Source organism: Balaenoptera physalus, assembly GCF_965194825.1.
Source record: "Balaenoptera physalus genome assembly, chromosome: 1".
Classification (NCBI taxonomy): Eukaryota; Metazoa; Chordata; class Mammalia; order Artiodactyla; family Balaenopteridae; genus Balaenoptera; species Balaenoptera physalus.
This window is the reverse complement of record NC_138882.1, coordinates 158612741-158624971: the sequence shown is the minus strand read 5'-3', so window position 1 is coordinate 158624971 and position 12231 is coordinate 158612741. Positions and strand designations below refer to the sequence as shown.

General features: G+C 41.9%; 1 protein-coding gene across 4 annotated transcripts in view; it reads left to right on the top strand.

Moving 5' to 3' along the window:
- The first annotated feature begins 554 nt into the window (after positions 1–554).
- The window catches only part of NASP (nuclear autoantigenic sperm protein), a 40382-nt gene continuing 28705 nt past the window's right edge, over positions 555–12231 (top strand). For 2 of the 4 annotated variants that reach the window (XM_082455117.1, XM_082455116.1), the window contains exon 1: positions 558–736. In XM_082455117.1, the coding sequence (XP_082311243.1) occupies positions 678–736 (59 nt within the window). In that variant the 5' untranslated portion in view covers positions 558–677. Of the gene's footprint in view, positions 737–12231 lie in introns of all 4 variants that reach the window. The other 2 variants (XM_082455118.1, XM_082455119.1) reach the window with 2 other exon arrangements.

The following is a 12231-nucleotide window of genomic DNA, read 5'->3' as shown; positions in this document are numbered from 1 at the left end:
GGAGCCAGCCGCGTCCCGCCGCAGCCCCCAGCTTTGAATCAAGCGCGGTAGTTTCAGGCGGTGGCCAATCCTAGGACAGCATTTCCTTGCGTCAGTTGTTGCTGCGGTTCAGAGCCACGCGTCTCTCACCGATATCTGTTCTAGCCGTTGCTGGTATACACGTGCTCGGCTCTTGCGTGTCCATCCGTTACGACTGAGCGGACCGACAGAAAGTCTCAGTTAACTTCCTGAGCATCCGGCCTGGAAAGAGACTCTCGGCTACTCGCTCCGAACATGTAGAGCAGCCCCAGCTTCCCCTTCTCTGGAAGTCGCTGGCCGCCGTCCAGTCAGGAGTAGTAGTACCGAGATTCTAGTTCTTCTTACGCGACTTGCTAGGGAAGCAAAAAGTTGCTTTTTTCGAGGAAGCCAGGGAGGAAAGGTATCGCCCAGAACCAGGTGGTGCGGGTGGGGGATGTCCTTGGGCAGGACTGGGGCTGGGTCCTGGCCCTTTAAACTCGAGGGGGAGGATCCGGAAGTGGATGGGCGGGGCGAAGGGCCCTGCTATATAAGAGGGCCCAGCCGCGCGGGGTCTCCAATCTGCCATTTTCTGTCCACGAATAAGTCTCTGGCTTTCGAAATTCTCTCTGTTTTTCTCACAGACACTATCCCGTCTGCTGGTCCACCACCTCAGGCGAACGATGGCCGCAGAGTCCACAGCCACTGCCGCCATCACCGCGGAGCTGGTTTCCGCCGACAAGTAAGCTGGACCGTGGAGAGCTTGAGGCACTGGCCAGTCCGCAGGGAGGGGGTGGTGGACGGAGGCTCCCCGGGAGGGACAGACCGGAGGGTGGGAGGACTTTCCTTCTAGTGAACAACCGTCGCTGTTCGGGGAGGGCCGGACACTGGAGAAGCCCACTTCTTGCAGAGAGCCTCGCTCACTGGCAGTAACGCCGGTCGGCTGGCGCCCCCTGCCCCGCTTTTCGCGGTCGCCATCTTGCCGGGGGCAGCGGCGGCTGTCTCCATCGCCTGCCCCTCTCCTTCCTCCCCAGGCCCGGGGCTATCGGCGGGGAGGCGGGGCCCCGGCGCGGCAGTGTACCTTCACGTCCCTGCTGTCGCCGCACTCCTGGCGTGCGCCTCCGGTAGGATCCCCAAACACATCGGGAAAATAACCAACAGAGATTTGGCGCCAAAAAAAACCCCGCACGAGGGAGGAGGCTGGACCGGTGGGTCGGGATGGGCGGGGTCTCTCGGGGGCGGGGTCGTGCGCTCGTGCGTTCGCTTCCCTCCGCTGGCTCTGGAGCAGGGGGCGGGGCCCCGAGGAGGCGGGAAAACTCCATTGTTTGGGGCTGCGGCTCCCGAGCGCCTCGGACTTCCGCTGTGGGACGCGGTGAAGCTTGTTCCCCGCGGTCTCCTCGCTCACCTGGTATTCTCCTACCCCCAGCAAGGCCCATTTCTTTTGTCTGTGGTGGAGAGCATTGTGGTTCTTTTAGATTTTGGGAACGTTGGCGGGGGACTTGGCTGCTTCTGGGGGATTTTATCGGGAGGCGAAGCATCTTCTAACGCTGCGTTGAGGTCTTTTCATTTATAGCAGTGTTTGGTTGCTAGGAGAATGGGCAGTATTAAGCGCGAAGTGTAACAGAAGGACTGGAGGGAATGATAGAAGACATGATTGCTATGAAAACGGCACAGTGCCACTCAGACATAAAGATATTTTTTGAACAGTGAAGGGAAACAGGCCGTTATTCGAAGAAACAATAAATAACCCAAATTATTAAGTGGCAGACTCTAGGTTAAACCCCAGTATTTCAAGTTTTTATTCCTTCATTACTCATCCTTTCCCCCATGCCCAAAGCTTGAGAGGAAATTGCATGAAAATCTAATTAGCTAGTTGGAGAGAACAATAAAGGCATCATTCCTTAGTTAAGTAAGTTCCTGGGGCAATGCAGGGGTAAAGCGTTTCAGGCGTTTAAGGGGGAGGGTAAAGAAAATGTACGTGAGTTTAATAGACAACTAAGAATGCACATTATAATTCCCGTAGAACCATTGAAAGAATAAAAAACATGTTTAACTTCCAAACCAGCAGAGAGAGAAAATGGAATGAGAAATAAACCACAATTCAGAGTTGATTTTGATACCGCTTTTATTGCTTAAGTGGTGACTGGTTGGGCTACAGATTTGTCATCTGTAAAAAGCTACAATTTGGCTTCTGTCCCCTCATGCCATTAAACAACGTTGCTAAAGGTTATCAATGGTTGTCTAAATGTTAAATCAGTCTTTGTCCTTACTAGCTTTCTAAATAGTTCTAACTAGTTGTTAACGTTTTTGTTTATGTTACAAAAGAATATAGCAGTTTGTAATATAGTGGTAAGGAGGAATGAGAAAGCTTAGAAAGAGGAAGTCTTATGTGATGCATTGAATTTTACTTTAACGGTCTTATAATTTCTGAGCTACTTATTCGTACCTTTAGATGAGAGATGTCAAAGTAAAAATAAGTGGTTTAGCTCAGTAATCCTTAAAGTTCTGGGGTTTGTCGTTCCTATTTCCATAAGTGGAAGGTTCATCTGTGTTGGTGTGGGGCTTATTTTGGTGCTTAGTGTTTGGCTGTTTAAAATGAGATGGATAACCTCTTGTAAGTTAGCTTTATGATGAATTAACGTCACTGTAATTAGAATATATTTGTGTGAAAGATTTAGCTAACGTACCTGTGTACCTATATATTGGTGGGGTGAAGGAGTTAGGTTCAATATATTAGCTACAATGTGTAAATGAGAAAAGAGTCTCTCTTGGTGGACCTGCAAAAAAAAAAAGAACTATTTTCAGAAGATTTTTTTTGAAAAAAAAAAATTTTTTTTTTTTTTCCCGGCTGTGCCACACGGCATTATACAATCTTAGTTCCCCCCCAGGGATCGAACCCACACCCTCTGCATTGGAAGCACGGAGTCTTAACCACTGGACCACCAGGGAAGTCCCTGACCTTGTACTCTTAGGACAATTTACTCATCATCACATCCATTAATTAACCTTGGTAATAATCTTCATATGCGTGTCTGAAAGTATTTTTCACTTACCAGTTTAAAAAGCTGAGGCTCAGGGAGGGACTTCCCTGGTGGTCCAGCGGTTAAGACTCTGTGCTCCTAATGTAGAGGGTCCGGGTTCAATTCCTGGTCAGGGAACTAAGATACTGAAAGCCACACAGCCTGGCCAAACAAAAAAAATTGGTTAAAAAAAAAAACTGAGGGGTGGTGGTGGTGGGATGAATTGGGAGATTGGGAATGACATATATACACTAACATGTATAAAATAGATAACTAATAAGAACCTGCTGTATAAAAAAAAACTGAAAAAATATATACAGAGCAATGCAGAAATAAAAAGACAAATTCACAATTATAAAAAAAATTAAAATGCCAAAAAATAGTAAGATTAATTGCAATTTTACAATTTGGGCTTTAAACATACACTGTTTCTTGGGCTATGACAGTAGGGTAAAATGACCCAGTTTGTATAAATCTTACGAGGCTTGATAAATGCACTTAATAATTGTCAGCTCATGACAAAATTAAATGACTCAATGAATGTTAATGTCTCCTTTCATATATCTAGATGCCTTGGGACAGTTTCAATATCTGGCATATGTACTGTAGTATGATCTTATTAATAACATGTGAATCAGAGAGAAGCAAAAGTCAAGGACAAATGTAATTTTTTTGAGATGAACATTATTTTTTAACGTCTAGCTGATTACCTTTGGATGCCAATTAAACATTACACCCCCTTCAAAAAAAAAAACAGGTTCACCCTAAAGGTTCCACAAAAAAAATATATCTTATGTTCATCGATTGGAATACTTATTATTGTTAAGATGTTCATACTACCCAAAGAGATCTATGGATTCAACACAGTTTCTGTTAAAATGCCAATGGCATTTTTTGCGGAAGTAGAAAAATACATCCTAAAATTCATAAGAAATCTCAAGGGGTCCCAAATAGCCAAAACAGTTTCTTTTGTTTGTTTTTGGCCACGCCTCGAGGCTTGTGGGATTTTAGTTCCTTGACCAGGGATTGAACTGGGGTCCTAACCACTGGACCACCAGGAAATTCCCTGCCAAAACAGTTTTGAAAAAGAACAAAGTGTAGGTCTCACTTCCTGATTTCAAAACACTGTGCTACTGGCATAAAGATAGACAAATAGAACAATGGAATGTAATAGAAAGCCCAAAAATAAATCCTTGCATATGGTCAAATGATCTTTGATAAGGATGCCAAGACCACTCAATGAAGAAAGGACATTCTTTTTTTCTTTTTCTTTTTAAATTTATTTAATTTATTTATTTATGGCTGCATTGGGTCTTTGTTGCTGCACGCGGGCTTTCTCTGGTCGCTGTGCTCATTCAGGGGCTACTCCTTGTTGCGGTGGGCGGGCTTCTCATTGCGGTGGCTTCTCTTGTTGCGGAGCACGGGCTCTAGGTGTGCGGGCTTAGTTGTTCCGTGGCATGTGGGATCTTTCCGGACCAGGGCTCGAAGCCATGTCCCCTGCATTGGCAGGTGGATTCTTAACCACTGGGCCACCAGGGAAGTCCCAGGATATTCTTTTCAACAAATGGTGTTGGGAAAACAGGATATGCACATGCAGGAGAATGAAGTTAGATCCTTATTTTACACCGTATACAAAAATGAGCTGAAAATGGATTAAAGACCTAAATAAGACCTGAAACTATAAATCTCCCAGAAGAAAGCATAAGGTAAAAAGCTCCATGGGAATTCCTTGACAGTCCAGTGGTTAGCACTCGGCGCTTTCATTTCCATGGCCCAGGTTCAGTCCCTGGTTGGGGAACTAAGATCCTGCAAGCCTCTCAGCCTGGCTAAAAAAAAAAAAAAAATTCCCTGCCAGTTTTTCAGTACATTTTATTGAAGTATGGCATACTACAAAATGCACAAATGGTAAATGTACAGTTGAGTGAATTTTCACAAAGGGAAATTAGAAACAAAACATTATATGGAAACCTCCCCCCGCCAACCTTTTTAGTCATACTCCTCCCATCAAGCCTAGCTCTTCTGACTTCTAACATTACAGTGTCATAGGTGGATGTTGAACTTGTATTTATTTGTAAGGGTACCATACAACTTTATAGGGAGGGACTTCCCTGGCGGTCCAGTGGTTAAGACTCCGCGCTTCCACTTCAGGGGGCGCAGGTTCGATCCTTGGTGGGGGAACTAAGATCCTGCATGCTGTGTGGCACAGCCAAAAAAAACCCAAAAAACTTTATAGGGGGGATGATAGATGATGCTAAATTTCTATGATGACTGAGAGCCAGGAAAACTGGGTTCTGTTTCTGGCTGCTGCGGTGGACCTCAGTTTTCCCATTTGTTAAATGGTGGCAGTAGTGGGGAGATTCTACAAGGAAATTTTCTTTCAGGAAAATTTTGTGAAGCAGTTTTCTTTCCTCCTACTTATTGGCATATTTTCCCTATATTTATTGAACATTTGTCTTATCTAGTAGAGGCGCTGTGGTTAAGGAGACAAAAAAGATCTCTGCTTTCAAATGGAGCTTCGACTACTGGGATAGAGACCATGAATATATAGATTAGAGAATATCAGTGATAAAGTGCTATGCAAATAATTACCCTAGTTTTAAGGTGATGTGAGGTAACTGGGTGGTTATTTATTTTTAATTAATTAATTAATTTACTTATGTATTTTTGGCTGCACTGGGTCTTCGTTGCTGCGCACGGGCTTTCTCTAGTTGCAAAGAGTAGGGGCTACTCTTCCGTTGCGGGGCGTGGCTTCTTACTGCGGTGGCTTCTCTTTGCGGAGCATGGGCTCTAGGCACACGGGCTTCAGTAGTTTTGGCACACAGGCTTCAGTAGTTGTGGCTTGTGGGCTCTAGAGCGCAGGCTCAGTAGTTCTGGCACACGGACTCAGTAGTGGTGGCTCACAGGCTTTTGAGCGCAGGCTCAGTAGTTGTGGCGCACGGGCTTAGTTGCTCCGCGGCATGTGGGATCTTCCCGGACCAAGGCTCGAACCCGTGTCCCCTGCATTTGCAGGCGGATTCTTAACCACTGCACCATCAGGGAAGCCCTGGGTGGTTATTTTAGATTGGGCTATCAGGGATGGCCACAATGAGATGAATGACAAGGGGCCAGCTATGTGAAGTTTCTAACAGGGAAACTTCGTTCATGGAAATAGGGATAGCAGAGAATGTGGATACAGAGGCAAGCAGGTTGGTAGTTTTGGTGGTTGAGGAAGGGAGACTTCCTGTCTAATGGTTTCTATTTGCTCAATGAGGTGTGAAGCAAGATCTGCTTAGAAGTAAGGCAGAATGGAGTAGGGTGTAGGAGATTTGAGGAGAGATAGTAATTTTGGAGACTTGTAAGACATATTCTAGGGAATGTGGTAGGATTGCCAGTGTTGTCCTTGTTTCAGATTTGGGGCCAAAAATTTAAAGAGTGCAGTCAATGCTGTTGTTTCTTAAATGTTCATTCAGCTTCTGTGCTGTAGCAGGCACAGAATAGACAGCTAGAGGGTTAAGACCTCTTGTGGAACTTAAAAGTTTGCCAGAAGAAGAGCCTTCTTCACAGGCTGAGGGTTTATGTTAAAGAAAAAAAAATCTTTAAGATAAAACAACTGGAGATTTGTGGGGGTTTTTTTCATGTCTGGTTGTCTGCCAGCAACTACCTATTTGGTCTCTTGGTGCTTCCTTTCCTTCCCCTTAGATAGCACCATCTCTGCATTCAAACGTCCCAAGATGGATGCTTTTAAAAACATTTTCTCTGATATGTGCGTTCAGTTGCTTTCTTTGCTTCTTCCCTTCATAGCCAGGCTTCTTTAGATAAGAGTCTGCATTTCTGGTGTCCATTTTTTTCCCCGTTCTGTTTGCTTAATCATTTAACAAATGTATTCAATATATATTTTAATATGTTAGGTTTTAGAGATACAAAGATGAATAAGGTATCAGTTGCTGGTCATCAGATCACAATCTAATTGGACAGGTGTGTTCTGAGAATATACACATTTGTTCAACCTGTCTCGATCTGGCTTCTTCATGTCATTTAAACAACATTGCTAAAGGTGATCATGGATTGTCTAAATGCTAAAATAGTCCTTATTCTTAGCTTTCTAATGAGTTCTTTTTGCTGCCTTTTTGGCACCTCTGTGCTACCTCTGATACCAGACACTCCCTCCTTAATTTTGTCTTCTTTTGATGCTGCCTCCTTTTCTTCCTATCTTTCTGTTCTTTCATTGTTAATGATTGCTAGAATCTGTTGATTCCTTATGTGCCAAGCATTGAACTAAGCACTTTGTGAACTTTCTCATTTAATTTTCGAAACAGATCTTGTGAGATAGGTACTGTTAATAGTTGAGGAAACTGAGGTACTTCACATGGTAAGTGGCAAAGTCACTTGTCGTTAATCCTACCCTAGTGATTCAGAATTGGTCACTTTAACAAATATTGATTAGATACCAGGCTTTGTGCTTGGTGCTAGGATACAGTTTAGGATAAGATAGACATGGTTTCTTAGATCTTAATCCTGATGGGGAATACAGAAAGTCAGTAGGCAGTTGGAGTACAGAATGAGTTATGATGGGGTCGTGTAACTGGGTAAGTTACTTCTCTGGAAAATAGGATATTGCCACCTGCCACAAGGTTTTTTGTGAGAGGATTAAATGAGAATGTAGTAGGCACTGCTATGTCTGACAGATGTTTGCTCTGAATTGCCTATTGAATGTTATCCATTTATTTATTTATTATTTTAAAAATATTATTTATTTGGCTGCGCCGGGTCTTAGTTGCGGCAGGCAGGATCTTTAGTTGCGGCATGTGGGATATAGTTCCCTGACCAGGGATCAAACCCAGGTCCCCTGCGTTGGGAGCCCAGAGTCTTAGCCACTGGACCACCAGGGAAGTCCCTGAATGCTATCCATTTAGGTGTTCCATAAGCACCTCAAAACCAACTCAGTATGTACCCCCCAATTTTCACTAATAATCTTGCTCTTGTACCTTATTTTGGTTGGATAGCGCTCAGTTTCCCAATCCCAGAAATAAAAATTCTAGATTCCCCCTCCTCCTTTTTCAATTTCTAAACAGTTACCAATATTTAGCAGTTTGGTAATCTGTAACAGGGCTTAGAAATGTAAAGCTTAGAGGGCCAGATAGGAAAAAGTGAAGTGGTGGTGGGGATTGAAGTGAATTCTCCCTTAAAAGGCTAGGTCACTGTTCAACTTCAGCTGATTGGGGAGAATGTATGCCATAGTGGCAGATATTTCCAATATTTAAAGAATATTGTAATTATTTCTTTGACTAGGAAATACATTCCTGGTTCAAAATCCAGAAGGGGAAGTACACAGTGAAATGTCCCTCCAACCCTTATTCCCTAATCACATAGGTTTTCTCCTCAGAGTCCACCAGTGTTAGTAATTTATTATGTATCCCTCAATGATACCTTATGCATATACGAGCAGATTGTATGTAGTTATTAATTCTATATTATTGTGTAAATGGTAGCACACTTGACACTTTCTGAGCACTTAGCAGTATATCTTGGAGATGATTCCTCATTAGGGCATAGTTTCTTTCTTTTTCTTTTTTTTTTAACGGCTGCATTGTATTCTATTTTGTGGCTGTCTCATAATGAGTTTCCTATTGATGGACATTTGAATTCTTTCCAGAATTTAATTGTTACAAATTGTGCTGTAGTGAATAACCTTGTAACCATGGACTCATATATCTATAGGATAAATTTCTACAAGTGGAACTGCTGGATCAAAGAGTGTTCATTTGTTGTTTTTGATCGATATTGTCAAATAGACCGTCATAGAAGTTTTGTGAATTTAAACTTATATTAGCAATATATGCGAACACCTGTTACTCTTACATTCTTGTCTTTGACGATTTGATGGGTAAAAAATGCTTTCTCACTGTAATTTTGTGTTTCTCTGAAGAATCAGTGTGAGCATGTATTCAAATATTTGAGCTATTTGTGTTTCATTTTCTGTGAATGTGTTTATATCCTTTAATCTTTTACTGTTGGACCTTTTTTCCTGTTGATTTAATATTCTGTATATATTCACTAAGTTAACCTTTTGTGAAATGAATTAGATGGAGTAGAATTTATCAGTCTTACATGATTTCTGAATATAAAAGGCCTTCTCCTGATGAGTTACAATGTAATTTGCCTGTGGTTTTCTTTAATACTTTTCTGGTTTCAGAGTTTACATAATGATTTTTCAAGAGAAGCAGAAATCCAGATTTTTATGTGGTATCTTAATAGTTTTAAATGTAGTAACTACCATAATTAACATTAAAAAAATAATTGTGGATAAACATGTCTATGGCTCAGATAGGACATGAACATCAGTTTATAATTTTTTTTCTAACCTGGTGTTTGTTACAGTGTGGTCCCCAAACCAGCAGTAGCAGCATCACCTAGAAAGTTGTTAGAAATGCAAATTCCTGGACCTCATAATAGACCTACTGAACCAGAACTCTAGGGTTGGGGCTCAACAACGTGTTCTAACATGAGCTCCAAGTGATTGGTGTAGATTGAAGTTTGAGAACCACTGCTTTAATCCATCTTTTCTTCTGACTATGCTAGTACATGCCCTTTTTGTCTAGGCTACTAAATAAGAATGGAAGTAAGTTTATCACTGCTGAGTGCTTTACAGTGCTATTTAATAGTATCTTCAACTGATATCCTTTTTTCCTCATTTTATCCACTTCAAACTTTTGTACCACTGAGTATTTAAAGGTAAATTTGATCATATTACACCTTCAGTGCCTCAACTTAAGGATAAAAATATAAGGCCTTAGGTTGGCATCAAAACTGAACGATCTGGGACTTCCCTGGTAGTCCAGTGGTTAAAACTTTGCCTTCCAGTGCAGGGGGCATGGGTTCAGTCCCTCATCGGGGAACTAAGATCCCACGTGCTGCACAGTGCGGCCAAAAATTCAAAACAACAACGACAACAACAAAACCTTAAGAAAAAACCTAAATGATATGGTTCCAGCCTTGCTCCTAGGAAGTGGGGACATGGAAAGTGGGGTGAAGGAAAGTTACAATGGTAAAGTCCAGGGAATTCCCTGGCGGCCCAGTGGTTAGTACTCCGCACTTCCACTACAGGGGGCACGGGTTTGATCCTTTGTAGGGGAAGATCCCGCATGCTGTGGGGCGCGGCCAAAAAAAAAAAGTAAATTCCAGTCTTGGAATTTACATTATAGTTTAAGGAGGTATTCTCCAAAGTAGAGAGGAATTAAGTTTTAATAACGATACAGAGATTGACACTATGACAGTTGCCTTATTTATGACATTATCAAGGAGCTTTTCCAAAACAAACATGGATTCTATCTCAAGTTTAACAAATAAAATCTCTAAGGGTGCAACCCAGGCATCTATCTTTTGGATAAGCTTTCTAGTGAATTAATTAATATGCTCACCTCCGGTTAAGAACCATGGTCACATCAAAATGGGGAAGTTACATGGAAGTACGTGTGAGCTCAATATAAAATTTAAAACTTTCAACTAGAATAACAACAAAATTGAAAATGGCAACCTTACAAAACAGAGATCTAAATCAGTAGAGGTATTCAAAGAAAGACTACTAGGTTAGCATTTGCCAGGCATGTTTTGTACTGAGTAAGGAGCAGAATTAAGTAACTTTCAATTCTAATATTTTAATCAAATGCAAAAAACCTGAAGATAACATTATCAGGACTCCATGGTTTAAATTACAGACTGGCTGATGGGAGTTATTTATTCTAGACCCTGTGTGATTTCCAAGGATTGTTTTGCCTATTCCTTTTCTGGGTTGTTCTTTCCCGGGTCTCAGTAGTTTTCTTATGCATAAGCTGATCAGCACTTAAACAAAGACTGGGGGGAAGCGTCTACAGATCTCTGAAGCTTGCTTTGTCTACAGCTCTCTCTCTCTAGTCTGTCCTGTAAATTCTAGCTACCTAGGCCACCCCAAACCTCAAATTCTGTCTTCTCAATTCTGTGAGATGGACTTTGTTCAGGGTCCTTCTCTGTCCTGTGGACAAATCTCTCCAGATAGTAACCTGGGGATACTCATAGGACTCACCTCATTTGTTTCCCTTCTCTCAGATTACTGTCTTGTGCTACTAGTGTAAAACTGGTGTTTCGTGTATTTTGGCTGTTTTTTTTTTTTTTTTTTTTTAGTAGTTTGAGTTGTTTGAATCTGGTGCCTGTTAACTTGCATTATGGCTAACCGTGAAAGTTTAATAGTATTGCACTTCATCTGTCACCTATGTGGGGTGCAAAACATTTTGTGTATTATTGTTGCTACTAGTGCCTGAATGTAGCATGTATGTACAGTGTTAATGTGTTTGTTTTTAGTACTCATACTCTGGACGTTTGTGTTACTACCACTTTTTGAGTGCCACAGACTGGTATTGGTTTGTGAACTGTTTGTTACTGGTCTACAAAGATATAAGTATAGGGAATTCCCTGGTGGTCCAGTGGTTAGGACTCCACGCTTTCACTGCTATGGCCCCTGGTTCAGTCCCTGGTTGGGGAACTAAGATCCCACAAACCATGCTGTGTATATGTATAAAAATTGGGAGTAAGCATTTGGGAACAAAGAAATTTTTAAAAAAATTTATTTATTTATTTTTGGCTGCTTTGGGTCTTCATTGCTGTGCGCAGGCTTTTCTTTAGTTGCGGTGAGCGGGGGCCACTCTTCTTGGGAACAAAGAAATTTGATGTTACTCTGACATTTCTGTTAATACTTTGTAAAAACCCATGTCTTACACATTGAAATTAAAAGTCTGGTCCTTCAATCACAGGTAATTTGAGAAGCTCTGTGCTAGAATTTGGCCAGAATAATCCCTTAGTTAAACTATTTGAACATAATTAGCTATGACAGGAGGTGTTTAGGAGATATGGATCCAAGGCCATTCCAGCATTCTGGTCAGATCATCGGCTTGCTTACCTTGCAGCTGAAAGCATTTAAATTGTGCTTCATTTCTGTCACCCTGTGAAGTCTCTGATTATTTTCAACCCCATTTCCCTGCCTCCCCTCCCCCCAGGGCTTTTCATCAAATTTGTAGACCAGTATAACATTCTCAAAAGGATTAGGAGTTAGGAGCAAAGATTTTGGATCCTGCTGAAAGTAACTGACAACTTTTCATCTCTAAAGCATTTTCTAGGACTCAGACTCCAATATAGTTAGTCCCTGCCTGTCATTTAATCTCTTCTGCCTTTCTCAAGTTGTCCCCTCTGCTTTTTTTTTTTTTTTAGC